The sequence below is a fragment of the Microtus ochrogaster genome, chromosome 7, assembly GCF_000317375.1.
Source record: "Microtus ochrogaster isolate Prairie Vole_2 chromosome 7, MicOch1.0, whole genome shotgun sequence".
Classification (NCBI taxonomy): Eukaryota; Metazoa; Chordata; class Mammalia; order Rodentia; family Cricetidae; genus Microtus; species Microtus ochrogaster.
This window is the reverse complement of record NC_022014.1, coordinates 60,400,252-60,417,597: the sequence shown is the minus strand read 5'-3', so window position 1 is coordinate 60,417,597 and position 17,346 is coordinate 60,400,252. Positions and strand designations below refer to the sequence as shown.

At 40.0% G+C, this 17,346-nt stretch overlaps 1 protein-coding gene across 7 annotated transcripts in view; it reads right to left on the bottom strand.

Moving 5' to 3' along the window:
- The window catches only part of Helz (helicase with zinc finger), a 147,389-nt gene that overhangs the window by 41,409 nt on the left and 88,634 nt on the right, over positions 1 to 17,346 (bottom strand). For all 7 annotated transcript variants that reach the window (XM_026780158.1, XM_005350436.3, XM_013347521.2 and 4 more), the window contains 4 exons: positions 15,824 to 15,969; positions 14,149 to 14,296; positions 7,517 to 7,700; positions 5,439 to 5,667 (listed from right to left, as the gene is read on the bottom strand). In XM_026780158.1, coding sequence (XP_026635959.1) covers positions 5,439 to 5,667; positions 7,517 to 7,700; positions 14,149 to 14,296; positions 15,824 to 15,969 — 707 coding nt within the window. The remainder of the gene's footprint in view (positions 1 to 5,438; positions 5,668 to 7,516; positions 7,701 to 14,148; positions 14,297 to 15,823; positions 15,970 to 17,346) is intronic.

Here is a 17,346-nt window from a genome sequence, read left to right as displayed (position 1 = left end):
TGTGTGTGTGTGTGTGTGTGTGTGTGTGTGTGTGTGTGTGTGTGTGCGCGCGCGCGCGCGCGCGCATGCCACATGTGTTCAAATGCCCAGAGAGGCCAGAAGAGATGATGGATCCCCTAGAGCTAAAGTTATAGGAAGTTATGGGCTGCCTGACATGGGTGCTGGGAGCTGAACTCTGGTCCTCTGGAAGAGCAGCAAGCACTCTTAACCATTGAGCCATCTCCCCAGACCCAGTGGATTCTTTGTTATTCTGCCTGGCTTAATCTGTAATATCAACTCCACTTTACATAGTTTCACTTCCAGTTTAAACGGTGTGATGTTCTTAGAATATGCTATTTTAAGATGTCTTGATAATTTTATTAGTTTGTAGGTATGGGTGTTTTGCCTACATATATATCTGTACTGGGTGCCCACAGAAGCCAGAAGAAGAGGCATCAGATCCCTTGGGACTGGTGTTACAGACAGCTGTGAGCTGCCACATGGGTGCTGGGAATCAAACGCAGGCCCTCTAGAAGAGCAGCTGGTGCTTTTATCCGATGAGCCACCTCTCCAGCCCCTTAAACTACCTTCTTAAATTTCACATGCCATACCCATATGGACCTCAGCTTTGTGTAGGAGCTGAAACAACACCGAATTAAGCAAAAATGTCAAAGAACCTCACATTTCATGGAAAACGGTTCATTAACCCCAGAGATCATAATCAAATAATCTTTCAGCTATAGGATGTTTTTCATCTTTTTTTTTTTGGGGGGGGGGGTGTCTTTTTGCTTTTACTGCTGTAGTTGTTTAAGACAGTGTCTCACTCTCTAGCCCAAGCTGGCCTGGAACTCACAACAATCTTACTGCCTCAACCTTCCAATTGCTAGGATTACAGGCAGAAGCCACCACACCTGGCTTAAAGGACACCATGTCAGAAGCATTCTAAACACTATAAATAAATCAAGTTTCAAAAGATGGAATTTATATTCTAGACCTGACTTATCTTCAGGTCCCATGGACAGAGCAAAAGGTCCTGGTTCTGTCCTAGTAGCTGCAATATGCAGTGACCTCTGGAACGTTTCTCTTTTGTACTGGCTTCTCCGTGCACAGAACAAACACTATGACTATCATTCCTCATCATGTTTCTCAAGCTTCTCACTTCTAAACTTTCAGAGAAAAACACAGGGAATAGAGGTACTGGAGAGTCACCCAGGGCCTCGTACAGCTCAGGTAAGTAAGTGTGTACTACTTCCTACAAAGTAAGTCCTGGCTTTTTAGTGGGAGCACGTTCTATGACGTGCATGTGGAAGCCAGAGGACTTTGTGACACTGGCTCTCCCCTTTACATGGGTCTCTAGGCTTATATGGCAAAGGCCTTTACTACTGAGCTATCTTGCCTGTTCCCAAAATTCTTAGTTTTAAAGCTAAAAGAATTTTGAGTTTTCTTCTCCATAAAAGCTCTTTAAAATAAAGTATTACACTTTGACTGTGTGTGTATGAGTGCGGGCCATGGCATGTGAGTGGAGGTCAGAGGACAACTTGTGGGGTCAGCTCTTTCCTTCGCCCATCAGGCATTTCCAACACAGGAAGTGGAAGCGCATGTGAGAATTTCAACCGTACTCTGGGGATGAGAACTCACCACTCTTGGCAATCTCCCTACTCTGGCAATCTCTTATTACGCTGACCATTTTTTAAAGAGAAATGTTAGCTAGAAAGCCACTTACATCTATGCACTGCTACTTAATTTCCTGGATCTGAGAAGACATAATGCTACGTTTTGTGTATGGGAGTGAGGGCAAAGGGATGGAGGTCAGAGGTCAACGTCAGGAGTAGTCAACCTTGCTTTGCTGTTGTTTTTTAAGACAGGGTCTCTCACTGGCCAGCATCTGGAGCACCTGGATTTATTTGGGGTTTGGGGGAGACCTGGAAATTGGACTCAGGTCCTCATGCCTCTGTGGCAAGCACCTTCCTGGCTGAGACAACCTCTCCAGCTGAACATGACTTGTAATAAGTAAAGGAAGCATGAACCAAACTAAATACGCTTTGGACTTTGTGTTAGCTTTGGTTCTACATTCACTGGTAAAACCTGAAAAGTCATGTGAACACGCACATATACACACCAAGATACACACAGAGACACAGAAACACACATACATGCACACAAACTCACACAAGTCCAGAACTCATACATGTGTGCACACACACATACACCAAATAAGTATTCCCTCGCTGTCCTTGGGTCACAGTCTACATGTGCATTAAATATGTTGCTATTTACCAAGTTAGTGAAATGTGTTAATGATGGAATCCAGTTGAAAGAAAGCATTCCTCCAAGGCTGGGATGTGGAACAACATAACCATTGTGTCACCACCCTGCCACTTGGCACAGATTTGTCATGTGCAAAACATGTCATTTCTTCATGGGCAAGGAGGATGTCTGAGAAGGGCCTGAGTTCTGAAGTCATTTCTGACACTGTTTTCATGAACCACATGAAGCCTTGAGTAGTTTTACTTAAACTCACTCCATCAGGCTGCCCATTCAAAATGAAAGGAAAACGGCTTGCTGTTCGGTTGTTGGTTTGACTAAATAGGGCAATGTGTGCATAGTACACAAGGCAGCACCTGACAGAGGTGGTGGACAAGAGCAGCTGCTGGATTAATATTTGCTAGTGGGGAGGAAGAAGTTCATTGTATCTATTTCAGTCTAATGGACAAATTCTGTTCAAAATAACAACAACAAAAAGAATAGATCAAGCTGGTGTAATACACATGAACCCTTTCCTGAAAACCAGTAACACCTGAAACAAGCATGTTACTTTCTAATAAACAGCACGCAAAGTGGGAGGGTGCTGAAGAGGTCAAACTACACAGAATCTACTTCTCCATTCTCACAGGATTAGGGAGTCACAGCACATCCCCTGGACTTGGCCTGTAATGTTAGAGACTGCAACATTCTAACCAACACGCTTTGGATAGACAGTTGAGGAACTAAAGCAAAATTCTCAGGATGTGAATAAAATTAGGAGACTCATTAATATTCTTGGCCTTGACTGGTGAGATGGCTTAGTCAGTAAAAGTGCTGGCTGTGCCGACATGATAATCCAAGTGTAATTCCTGGAGCTCATGTAAAGGTGGAAAGGGAGACCCAACTACAGTTACCTGTGGACATCTGTATATGTGCTGTAGTATTAAAGCCCACACATATATCATACATTCCTTTATCCAGATTTTGCCATTAATGATTATAAACAAATGACAAATTTTTAGACATAAAAGTGATGTCATGTGACCACAGAACTGCTCCTAGGTGAGCTATGAAACCTATGAGCTTACTTTTAAAAAGAAAAGGTTGGCTGGGCGGTGGTGGCACACACCTTTAATCTCAGCACTTGGGAGGCAGAGGCAGGCAGATCTCTGTGAGTTCAACGCCAGCCAGGTCTACAAGAGCTAGTTCCAGGACAGGCTCCAAAACTACAGCAAAACCCTAAAAAACAAAACAAAAACAAAAAGAAAAAAAAAAAAGGTGGATTCTTTTGTTAGCAGCTTTCCCCTATAGAAGATTCTACTAATTTGGAGCTGTATGAATGACTTGGGGCTAAGGACGGTTCAGTATGGAGGCCCAGGCCTGTAATCCCAGTGCTGAGGAGTGGGGGGCGAGAGGACAAAGGTAGAGTTGGGCAGGCAGGGTCCTAACCAGTCAGACTAGCAAACTGGTGAGCTCCAGGTTCAGTGAGAGATTCCTATCTCAAGCATAGGTGCAGAGGCTGCAGTCACAGCTCAGTGGCTAAGAGCACTTGCTGGGCAGTGGTGGTGGTGCATGCCTTTAATCCCAGTACTCAGGAGGCAGAGGCAGAGTGAGTTCCAAGACAGCCTATTACACAGAGAAACCCTGCCTCGAAAAAACCAAACCAAACCAAACTAACAAAAAAACACTTGCTGTTCTCCCAAAGGATATGAGTTTGGTTCCCAGCACCCATGTCAGGTGACTCATAACCATCTGTAACTCCAGACACCTGCCCTCACATGCACATACCCATACACAAATATACACATATGCATAATTTAAAATAAAAATGAATTATAAGATAGACTACAGGAAAGAAAGAAAAAGTACCAGGGCAGCTTAGTGACTGCCTGACTTCTTTTTACCATTCTGAATTTATAGTCACACCTATAAAATGCAATTAGCCCTCTAGCATATTTCTCTCTTTTTCATAACAGAATATTATAAATTTCTTTAAAAATTATTTTTTAGCGGTTTTTCAATGCTGCAAAAGTTGAATCTTACAGTCCTGGCTTCATACAGTTTACATTCTTAACTGGTCAAGATCACAACTGTACAGAAAATGTCTAGATGGTATTTCAGCTATATTTTAGTAGAACCATTGTTCTTACTTATAGCATAATGAATAATAAAATTACCCTAAAACAAGTTATGGTCACTTACTTCTATTCCCTTAATTTTAAGGTATTTTAATTTTAACCAGACATAAAGATTATTTAAATTAAGAAGCCCTGCAAAGGACATGACTGTGCATGCCTTTAATCCCAGCACTCAAGAAGCAGAAGGAGAAGGATCTCTGTGAGTTCTAGGCCAGCCTGACCTACAGAGCAAGTTCCAGGACAGTCAGGGATACACAGAGAAACTCTGTCTTGATACAAATGAACAAACAAACAAAAGCCTTAAAAGAAAATGACTACAAAAATTCATCAAAACTTGGAACTGAGTTTTATTAGACTATATTATAAACATGTATTAAATTGTAAAAAATAAATTTAATAATAAAATTAAGTTTTTAAGAAATGAAAATAATGAAGCAAGGAGAAGATAAAAGGCAGTAGACAGTAAAAAATTTAAACTTGTCCAAAGATACACACACACATACCCCACCTCAGGGTTCTGGCACCAGCTGGCCCCTCTTCCTACAGCACTTCAGCTGCTGGTATGCAAAGCTCACCCTGGCACTTCCAAAGTCATCTGAGTCAGCTTGGTGGGGAGGCTCCTCTGACCACATCCTTTCTGGTCCCAAACCACTTTATCTCACCTGTCACTCCTAAAAGCTCCCCATGCTCTCATTTTTTTTGTATTAATTTATTTAGTAAATACTATGCAATGATCTTATTTAATTTGTTGTCAGCCTTCATTTCCTACCAAATAAAGTGTAAGCACCACAGAGACAGATGTGTCTTTGCTCACCGACTGTCTCCAGGTAGAGGAGTGCAAAGAACAAAGACATGGGAAGTATCTGCTAGCTAGTGGCTGACTGAATCTACAGTTACACATATACCATGAACAGGCACTAAATAAAATATCTCTCTCTAATACTGGGTGTCAGGTAACATTATCAGTAAGCCTGATTTTAATTCACCATGAAGTCATACAGATAAATACATGCATAAGGGTGCAAATTCCTCCATATTTCCCATTTTGAGTCTCTCAGTTCAGTAACACAGACTTACCTACACCTTCCGACAGAGCACAGAGCAATGGGGTCTCCCACCACAGCAACCAGGGACTGTGCTCTTGTGATGGCAGTATTGAGAAGTTTGTAGTTAGATAAAAAACCATAATCTAAGTCCTCAGTGGAGTCTTCCAGAAGTTGCTCTTTCTTTTTAATTGGTGTCTGCTTATGCTTGCAAGTGTGGCGTGTACGCACTGTGCTAAGAAACAGAACTCTGAATTGCTTTCCTACAAAAAATTGGAAAAAAAGGCGAGATCATCACTGAATCTCTGACAGAATAAATCCCACAACGTTAAAGTCATGATTGCTGAAGCACAAGTGCTGGCGTGACGTGAGGAATCCCAACCTGTGCACAGCTGTGAGACGTGTGGCTGCTCTGGAAAACCGTGGCAGGACCTCAAAAATGACAGAGTGCCCATCTGATTCAGCAAGACCACCTCAGAGAAAACCCCCACACTGCAAGCAAGGTCTCCATGAGAACTTTGCACCCATGCTCACTGAAGCCTTGCTCATGATGCCAAAAAGTGTGACCCAGTGTCCACAGACACACTGGTGTAATTACACACAGTAAGTTACTCGGCTGACACATGCTACAACATGAATGAACCTTAGAGGCACTGTGTTAAGTGATCAAAACCTAGTCACAGAAGGACAGCTACAATGTGAGCTTTTTTAAGCCCTAAATTAGAGGACAGCTGTGAGATCTAAAGTACGCCTGCCCCAAGCACTGTGAGCAAGAACTATTCAAGCTGCACTATCTTAGTCTAATTAGATGAGGCCCTAAAGTAGGGAAATTCACACAGAGAGAAGGGAGAACAGAATAGTGCTGGCCGAGGACTGGAGAAGAATGGGAGGTCTTAATGGGCGCAGGGCCTCAGTTTGGGAAGACAGACAGCTCTAGTGATGGGTGGTGGTGGTGATAGCTGTGGTGATACACCACAGGAATGAAGGTACCGCTTGCCACTGAACTGCTCTCATGAAAATGCTCAAAATGCAGAAGTTTTTTATTGGTATTTTACCACACCAAAAAAGTTATTATGATAATTGTTTTGCTTTTAAAAACAGAATCTTGCTAAATTGTCAAGGTTGGCCCTAAATCCACTGTGTAGTCCAGGCTGCTGTGAAACTCCTGATGATCTGTCTCAGCCTTTTGAATGCTCAGATCACAGGTATGTACCACCACCCTAGCTTAATGTTTTCTCCTAATCATTATTGCTGGGACCAATCTTTGAGATTATCTAGCCAAACATCCACCCTACAAAAGAAGCTTCTTCCTGGAAGCAGGGCCATTTACTCTCCTGCCAGACAGGACAGACAAGGCTAATGTCACAAAGAAGCCTGACGGAGTTAGGGATCCAAACATTTGACAACGGTGCTAATATCAGGTTCAGTTTTCTCTTCTCTAGCCCTTCATCTTCATCTGCTCCTCATTCATGTGGACACAGAATAGAGCATCAGTTGACCTACATTTACCCTGTGAGCATTTGTGTTCATTACTGAAATACCCAATTGAGTGTGCCATGAATGGGGGTAGAGGGGAGCCCTTGCTCCCCATGATCTAGACACTGGATGACCCTTCCTGTTGCATCATGTACCTAACATCCCTGGGGCTTTTCTAGTGCTCACATTATCATACTGCTTCATGTATTTAAAGGCACAAAGTTTATAATAACTCATTTCATGAATAGTAAAAACACGTTTGCTGGCTTAAGGAGGTCTACAGATAAAATATTTCAAATTAGTTCCCAAATACAGTACAACAGAATGTATTATGTTGCATATTGTTATATCGTAGGTATCTGTGACATCATATAACTGTAGTGATAGAAAATTCAATTTGTTATTACTATTTTTATTTGGTATTGCAATTTTAATAAACATGCAAATTTAGTATTAAAGAGCTTGGCAGGAAATCAATATATCATTGCTGGCCCAAAAGAGTAAGGAAATTTCTTTTCTTTCTTTCTTTATATCATAGTTCTTAAAGATCTAAGATTATTTAATAGAATTAAAAATTCCAATCTGGACACACTTTAAGACATTTGAATAATGTAGTTCATTACAGTTAACACTTACCTTGAACATTTAGCACCCTTTCTACATTCACATCAGATAGTCTCTTTTTCCGAAGTTCAGCACGTATCCTAAACACCTGATCAGCATATGGAGTCACCACACCAATACTGCCGTCATCTAACTTCCCCCATGCTACTGGCCACTTCCTTCTTAGCTCCTCTACACGTTCCACGACTTCAAATACCTTTAAACAAACATACTTGTTAAAATTACCACTGGGGTTTGAGCAAAGAATATGGTAGCTGAAGCAGACTGTTACATGGCTGCATTTTAGCAAATGCCATTTAGAAACCAATCCACTAAAGAGAATAGAGCATTCCTGACAAAAACATAGTAAGGAAGATAACATTGCATTCACATTTCAAACAGTAAAATCCTGATGTGAGATTCCCCCCTGTATGCTGTGAATACTGTTGGTTATTAAGTTCTTTTGGGCCTATAATAGGGTAGAGCAGAGCCAGGCAGGGAAAACTAAACTGAATGCTGGGAGAAAGAAAGCAGAATCAGGGAGAAGCCATAAAGCCACCGCTGGAGACAGACGTGCTGAAACTTTGCTGGTAGCCCATGACCTCATGGTAATGAACAGATTAATGAAGATGGGTTAAATTAAGATGTAAGAGTTAGCAAATAAGAAGCTAGAGCTAATGGGCCAAGCAGTGATTTAATTAATACTGTTTCTGTGTGATTATTTCAGTAGTATAGAGCCGGGAAATGAACAAGATGCCTCCTTACAACAAAATCCTATAATATTGTGACTAGGAAACATTGAAAACAAGAAAATGTGCTGAGCAAGTGGCTACATTTTCCACATGTCCCATTCTTAAAGTAAAGAGCTGGAGTGTCACAGAAAAACAGGGTAGAATCAAGAATGTAGGGAAAGCAGGGAAGCAAGTCCACACCACTCTGGTGCTTCTCAGTCTACTCTAGAGCAAGCCAAGAAACTACCCAACCAACCAGAAGATTCCACTGAGTCTCAGGAGGACAAAACCTGGTATTGTCCCTGTTGTGACCTACTGATACAACTAAGTAGGGCATTTCCAACAGCTGTTATGTGACACAAACCTCAGCTGGGACTAAGACAAATTTCAAAGAAACTTTCAGAATCTGCTCCCTACTGTGGTACAAGTTCAGCAAAGCCATCACATGAAATTTTCTATAGATTTTATACAGCAAGTTGCTGGGCCCCTACTTGCCAGGTTATATAGGGTTTTTAGTACAGTTTGTATACATTATCTCAATGAATTGATCAAAAAATAGATTATTACTTAGAAAACAATCATATATGTCTATCTACCTACCTATATACTTATCTACTTACCTACTATCTGTCTGTCTATCTATCTGGCAAGTATCTTTCATTCTTTCTTCCCATTTATCCCTCTATCTATCCATCCATCCACCCATCTTTCTTTTCTTCCTTTCTACCTTCCTTCCTTGCACATATCCATCTGTCTTTCTATCTGGCAAGGTCAATCCAAAATCAGGCAATACCCTAATGTTGTATAGATGAAGTAGAAATTTTAAATGTCTTTTAACTATATTTATTCAGTATTTAGTAACAATTTCTATTTGAAGTTACAATGTCTACTGCAATAAGGAATATGAGAAGCATGGCTTTGCCTGTATGGACAGATACGGGGTAAATGAAACACAGAAGATGTTCTGTTGCAAAACCCCAACAGTCTCTACCATGAAGCAACAACCTAACCACTGCCCTACCCTATCCCTCTGTTCCTACATTCTAAGTAGAATAAAATGGTAACAAAATGAAAACTGCCTCCCAATAGAACTGTTATAGCCTAGCCAAACTCAGCAAAGACCCTAGAGATTGATCCAAGAGCTTACAAGCAAGAGGGAAACATCTATTTAATGAAATCTGCAGTCCCTCAGTAAGAAGAAAGAGAGGCTGGGCAACCACACTGGGGACTGCTTCCAGAACTGCTTCAGCAGCCAATTTCCATCTCCTTCAAATGTTGAAGAAGCTATTACAGGAGGCTTTAGTAACTCGTAAACACTGGTGGACTCTATTTTCCACAGTTCCCTACTGCAAAAGGACTGTATTGAGCAGGTGGTGGCAGCTGGGTAGATCCTGAACCCCCCTGTTCCTATCTCCTACAGCCCAGGGGAGATCTGAAGAAGACAGCAGGAGAAGAGTGCGGTCCTTCTCAGGACAAAAACCCTATCCTTTGCACATTTGGTGGCCAGTGAGCATCAGTGGATCCCAACTTCCCTTGGTCTAAATGCAGAAGATTCCTCCTGGAGGCTGGGGAGATGGTTCAGCAGCTAACGGTACTTTCTACTCTTCCAGAAGACCCAAGTTTGTTTCCAAGCACCAATCCTGGGTGGCTGACAGACACTTAATAAATAAAATTTTTAAAAGTAAGCTCAGAAAGTGGCAACACTGCCAAAAAAAAAAAAAAAAAAAACCAACAACAACTTCAGTTGGATCACAATTCATGCCCCAAAGAACTAAAACTAAGATAACTGACATGAAAAAAAGATACTAGCAGGATTCAACAGATCTGTGCTGACAGAAGAGCTCATCAAACAAAAAGGTAAGTTAGAGAATACAACGTAAAGTGAGGAAAGTCACTGAAGAAAAATTACCAAAGAGACATCGCTAAGCTCCAATGTGTTCTAATATTAAAGAAAATCAGATAGAGAGAAGGAAAAAAATTAAACATAATCAAAGAAAATCAGGCTGTCCATGGTGGCAGACACATTTAATCTCAGAATTTGGCAGGCAGAGGCAGGTGGATCTCTGTGAGTTCAAGACCAGCCTGGTCTATAGAGCAAGTTCCAGGACAGCCACGACTATACAGAGAAATAAAAACAAACACACAATATGTGCGTGTTTGTATATACGCCTACCAAAAATTGAGTTTTATTCAGCCATTAAAGGGGAAAAAATAGAGGGCTGGGAGGAAGGAAATGAAAGAACTAGATCATCATATTAAAGGTGAAATAAGCCAATTTCACAAAGACAAATGGTCTGTTGTTGTGGACATGTAAAATCTGGGAGATAAGAAATGGTGCGGATGTAGAAGGATGGTTATCAGGAGAAGTAAGAAAAGGAAAAGGGGTAAACATGACCAAAACACTTAATACACATGCATGAGGAAACCGGTTACTCTTTACAATTAATACATCCTAATAAAAATGTCCAAGGAAATGGTGGCTAAAATATGTCTTTCCCTGATTAAAAGCACATATAAATACAATGAATTTCAAGTTAAGATATATACTAAAATGTGCACCTAGACATATCACAGTCAAAATGCTCAAAATCAAAGACAAAAATGAAACCTTGAGAACAGGAAAAGAAAACCAGCCATATTTACAAAGGGACACTAACAATAAACAGATAACTTCTCATCAGTAAGAGGAGGGAAATTCAGTATGGTGGCGGGGACTGACCTTACATCTAGCAAAACTTTCAAAACAGAGGGAAAATAAAGACATTCACAGATAAACAAACCTGAGAGAATTTCCTACTACCAAAATAACTGACCAGAAATACTAAGGAACATTCTTCCAAACCAAATATCACTATATAGCAATGTAAATCCATAGTGTTGCTGAGAGTGTAACCCTGTAGATGGTTACAAAAGGCAGAACATAGCTGTTTCCTTTTCTTCCTCCTCTCAACTAATTTAAAGAGCAATTGTATAAAATAATGTCAAGCTACAGCATACAGAAATACACTATGTGTTGACAGTAAGCACACAAAAGGCAGGTAGTCACAGAAAGCACCAGGGAGCTGAAGAGCATAGGAACAGAAACAGAGGGCTGGGCAGGAGTGAGTGCAGCTTGGCGGAGCACAACCTAGCATGCTCAATGTAGTGGATATCCCCACAAGGGGGAATTAAACTATATGTCTGTCCCTTTTCTTCTCTTGGAATTGTAAAAACACGCACACACACAATTTAACAAGGTATCTTTCAAATTATTAAACATTGACAACATATGTATGAGAATGAAAACTGAAAAGGGGAGGGGAAATGTAGAGCTACGTTGATGTTTCTCCGTATCACTGAAATTTAGTTAGATAAATCTGAAATAGATTCTGATTACATACATACTATTGGCCACAGAAACACCACTAAACAACAAAATATATAATATATGTAAGTTTGCAAATACATACACTGAAATAATGTAAATGAAATTTCCATCTGGGCTGCCAACGATCCCCACAAGGACCATTGTAGACTATCTAACAATGAAACACCAGCACTAGGCATGAGAAGCACTCTTTTGAGTTACTGTTCAAGGTTGTCTAAGAGACTCCTAATACAATATATATGCTACAGCTGTTACCTGCAAAGGTGAAAGACAAATAAATCCCTATTGTTGAAGATACCACATTCTTCGGACACAGGACCCAGAGAACCCAGTTGGATCAGACATGAAATCTCCCTCCCTGAGGACTAACTTTCATGGCATAAGAAGGCACCATGAAGACTCACAAAGAAAGAAAGCAAACAACAGTCCTATCCAGTTAGGAACCATAGCAACCAGCATGGCACAGTAACCCGAAGGATACAGTACTGGCACAGGTGGTTGGGCAGTAACCAACAACTATAGAATTGGACTAAATACCCACTCAACAATAGGGAAATCATTCCTGGTGCTGGAAACCCAGTTAACCCAGGGCTAGTAAAGTCATGGCCCTTAAAGGAGAATCTATAATCACCACTTTATTAATCAAGCATAATCCCTAGTTACATCTAAGCATTTACCCTTCTATCCACAGGCAAGTGTAATCCTCACTCTTCAATCAAGAAAATTTCTCGGCTGGGAGGAGGTGGAAACTTGTTTTTTTTTCCTTTTCTCAATAAAAAAAATAAAAAAGAAAATTTCTCAGCATTACAGAAAACCACAGTTGCTCAAAATGCACAGCTGGAAAGTCCAGTTCCAACTGATATTTATCCACAACACAACTCCTACACCTGAGGCTCAGAAATTATTTCGGAAGAGGTGGGGAAAGACTGTTAAGAACCAGAGGCACAGGAAGTATGCTATGAGATTTTGTCTCCTAGAAACGTCAGAGAAGCTAACCCATAAAGTCTGACTTAACATGATTGCCTAAACATGATCTGAGCAAGGGTAACACCAATTGACAGCTGACATGGAAGGGGGAAGTTCTTTAGGCTTTAATCCTAAACAGAGAACTACAGGCAACCTAGGAATGCTGAGAGCAAGAGAAATGGTCTTCCTCAGGAAAAAGCACATCGATCAGTTACCCAATTACACGTGATCGGCCCTGAAATCATACACATAACATTATACAGACTAAGCATCTTGTATTTATATATTTAAGAGGAAATTATACATGCATACATATATATATATATATATATGTGTGTGTGTAAATGAAAGAAAAAGAAGTTATGAATTTCAAAGAGAGTAAGGGGATACATGGAGGAGCTGGAAGATGGAATTACAAGGGGGAAATGATATAATTAATCTCAAAAATAAAAGATAACAATTATGATTAAAAATAATACCAAAATAAGAAGATACGTTAAAAAACAAATATATACTTGTATATATAAATAAAATAATTGAAGAAAGGCCAAATGTGGTGGTGCACGATTTTAATCCTTGCCTGAGTGCAAACACAACAAAGGGGAGCTGAGCACCCACCTTCAGTCTTGCTCTATGTAAAGAAAAGTTTACCTGTTCCTAAAATGAAATGGCACAGACTAATGAAAATGTCAGGCTTCTTGGCTTGGGGCTAGGGTTTGAGCAAGTGGTACTGATGGTTTTCCTGCACTAAATTCTAACTATAACCCTCTGATCAATTTTTAAAGAAACATATGAGCTCCTGTTATGTAACAAAAGCTGTTTTTTCATAAATATAATGAGCAGAGATTAGAAATGAAACACACATATTTTCTTCACCTTTCTGTGACAGCTGGAGTCTTAGCCACAGGCTTCCTAGCCTACTACTCCCTTAAGGTTTCCTTGTGAGTTTGCCTGCTGCCTGATCTGAAGACCTAAGGACACCCACATTCTCTCTGGAAAGCAGAAACTGTAAAAGAGAATTACGAAGTCCCTGATGAGACAGTGCGCCAATGCTGAAGACTGTGTGATCTCTCGGAAGCACAGGATTCTTCAATTCAACTCTTCTTTGTTCAAAATGATGCCTCCTTTGAGTATAAGCTAGAAATCTGCTTTAAACTTAAGCTAATAATGCTCTATGTCAGAATATATTGGTTTTTCCTAACAAAGTTATGTTTTCTGCTTTAACAATATTACAAGAATAAAATCAGAGCTGGGCAGTGGTGGAGCATGCCTTTAATCCCAGTACTAGGGAGGCAAAGGCAGGCGGATCTCTGTGTCTACAAGAGCTAGTTCCAGAACAGGCCCCAAAGCTACAAAGAAACCCTGTCTCAAAAAATAAAAAAAAAAATAAAAAAAATAAAAAAACCCTCCCCCATAAAAAGAAGAATAAAATCATTTTTTTTCCCTCCTGTAGATTCATCTTAATAAATAAATGTAAAGTTGGCTCAATTTTTCTTGTAAAAGAAATCAACACACTATAAACTGTCAACCCTGGATTCAAAATGAATGCTCAAAAGAACAGACAAAGAAAACATTAAAATCAGCATGAATAACTAAGATACCTCTGCATTGTTATAAAAAGCTGTGCTATTTTTTTCTTGTACATCTTCCCCTCGTGCTGTAAAAAATGTTAGTGGGTAGAAGTCCTTGTGTGCTGGCTGCTTTCCACTGGCCATCAGTTTACCCTCATAGAAAAGCTCAGAGGTATAGCTGCAGAGGAAGAAAAGAACAAAGGAATCTATCAGCCAAATTAATTTCACCTACACAAAAACCTGCTGAATTCTAATACTAATTTATGCCCACAATTAATTTTTGTCCAAACACTGAATACTCATGATGCCAATAATTTCCCAAAAATAATGACAGTGGTAACAGAGAAAGTCCCTATAACACCATTGTTAAATGCATTGCTTTGTAAGAAATGAAACCAGAATGCAAAAGAAATGATGAGCATTTACTACTAGTTAAAATCTCTGCTCTGGGGAAAAAAAATCCCTAAACTGGGTTTTCTTAGCTAACGCGCAATCCCAGTAATGTGGATCATGAACCGCCATGGGTCACCTAACAAACCTTGGTTCAACAATAGACCCCATGGCCTAGACCATAGCTGAAAATCTCCTAGCACATCCAAAACACAGCACTAAGAGGTCCCCACCTCTGTGGTGATGCTGGTGGAAACCCACAAAGGACAATGATGCACAGTATTCCTATTCCAAAGGACTGTTCTATTGTTTTATGTATCTTGTTATTTCAGAGTGTATCCTTCCATCTATAAAAACATGTCTGTAAAGCCGTCTGTTATGTCATACTAGCAGCCTCATACATCTCTTGTTTACCATGAGACCAAGTTAGCAGACTCATTATACTGTTTAGAGTTAGAGACTGGTTACACTGTTTAGTCTGTGAAAAGCATCCTGTGATATTAACACGATGACAAAGTTCAAATGACAGTTCTCAGACTGCATCCTAAGATGAAGTGACATGTGACTGCACATGCAAACACAAAGATACAGATTTAGATACAATGTACCAACTGTAGTCTCCAACTGTAAAGTGAACAGGCTTTGCTGAGAAACACATTGTCTGGTACTAAACTCATCACTGACTATGAATGGATGGCAACCATGAAAAAGGAAAGCAGTGTGAGATGACGACAGAACAGAATCCATGCAACTGCTCCCAGAGAGATCTAAAAATGCTTTCCGCAGGCATGACATAACAGATATTATTAAATATAGGAAGCTTTCAGAGTTTGTTTCTGGCGTGGCTGTTGACTGGAAAAGGGGACATGGAGGCCCCCAGTTGGCAACACTCTGCTCCTTCAACTGGATGCTGGCCATAAGAGTTGGTCACACAGATGTCACATAGGAGATGACTCCTTTACACATGTGTACTATATTTAAAAAGAAGTCTTTTTTAAAACTCAGTGTCAGGGTTTTTCTCTTTCCATTTCCTTTCTTTCTTTCTCTTAAAATAGATAATGTGGCATGTCACTTTTCATATAGATTATGTATTAATTCATAGAAAAACATATCATGACCAGAAAAAACTGAAGTTTTAGTACTCAAAACTCTGGATTTTGAGGTATTCTTTTAAAAACACAAAGCTGGGCATAGTCTGTAACACTGAGAGACCACAAATAATCCACTTAAAATCACCTGTGCCTGGCCATGTGCTGGCCGGGTTCCCTCCCACAACCCGTACAAGTGTGAGTCAGAGGGGACAGCTCACACCTACTTGATGATAGCTTCATGGGAGCGGTAGTTCTCACAGAGGAGGATCCTACATGGAAACTCGGCAGGGTAATGCTCGTAGAGTCGATCAAGTAACGAAACATGAAGGTTTCTCTCCCTGGCAAACTCGCTGTAAACAAAAGGACTGAGCTGTAACAGACAAACATGCAAAGAAAATTTAACCAGATATATAAATAGTATTTTTGAAAGTGCTTATATAGTCTTCTACACTAAAACTTCTCATGTATTTAACATGCTGAATGCTGGAGCAAGCACCCATCCCAAATCAACCTTCTTATCTACAAACCATTTTATGAATTCAAGGACTAAAGCTCCTACTGAGTGCAGTGCAGCAATAGGGTCTAAAGTTCCTACAGTTACACAGACCCCTCCCATACAACTTAATAATTTAAAGAGCATAAATCAGTTACTTCACCAAACCAATCAATTATTTAAAATAATAAACTGGGGGGCTGGCAAAATGGCTCAATGGGTAAAAGTGCTTGCTGTCAGACTTGATGCAGAGTTCGATCCTGAAAGCCCACGTGGTAGAAAGAGAGAACTGACTGCTGCAAGCTGTCCTCTGACCTCCACATGTACAACCTGTATGCATGGCTGGGGGTGCGCACGCACTCACACACACACACACACAAAATAAACAAACAAATAAAGGTTTTAGAGGATTTACTATAAAAATAAAATAATAAATTCAGGCTAGATGTTGTGGTACACACCTGAATCACAGAACTTAAGAGACTTAGGTCAAAGTGTTGTGTTTTGAGGCTAGCCTGGGATATACAGTAAAACTTTGTCTCAATAAATAAGTAAATGAATAAACAAATAAATAAACAAAACTGACTCATAAGAAATTTGACTATGATGAACAAATATTAATACTATAATCAACAAGCCTTTTCCATAATAAAATCTACTATCCTATCTGCTAACCTTAAAAATTAACTTTAGGGGCTGGAGAGATGGCTCAGTGATTAAGAGAACGGGCTGCTCTTCCAGAGGTCCTGAGTTCAATTCCCAGCACCCACATGGTGGCTCACAACCATCTCATAACTGTCATGAGATCTAATACCCTCTTTCTGGTGTGCAGATGTACATGTAGACAAGAACATATATACATAAAATAAATAAATAAATCTTTTTTATAAATTAACTTTAAATGGGCTAGAGAGACGGCTCAGAAGCTAAGAGTACTCACTGCTCTGCAGAGTACCAGGGTTCAGTTCCCACACCCTCTTCTGACCTCCATTGGCACCGCATGCACATGGTGCATACAGATATACTCTGATTCACACTTACATATAAAATATTTTTTTAAAACTACAAAAGGGTTATGTAACCAACCTTAAATCCATACATAAATGATAAAATATAGCAAGAAAGTTTTCTTTTAATTAAAAAAATTATAAACAGCCTCCTTGTTTAAATAAGTACACAGAGCCACTCTAGGCTACATCTTTTACTGCAAAAGAGAGAGAGAGAGAGAGAGAGAGAGAGAGAGAGAGAGAGAGA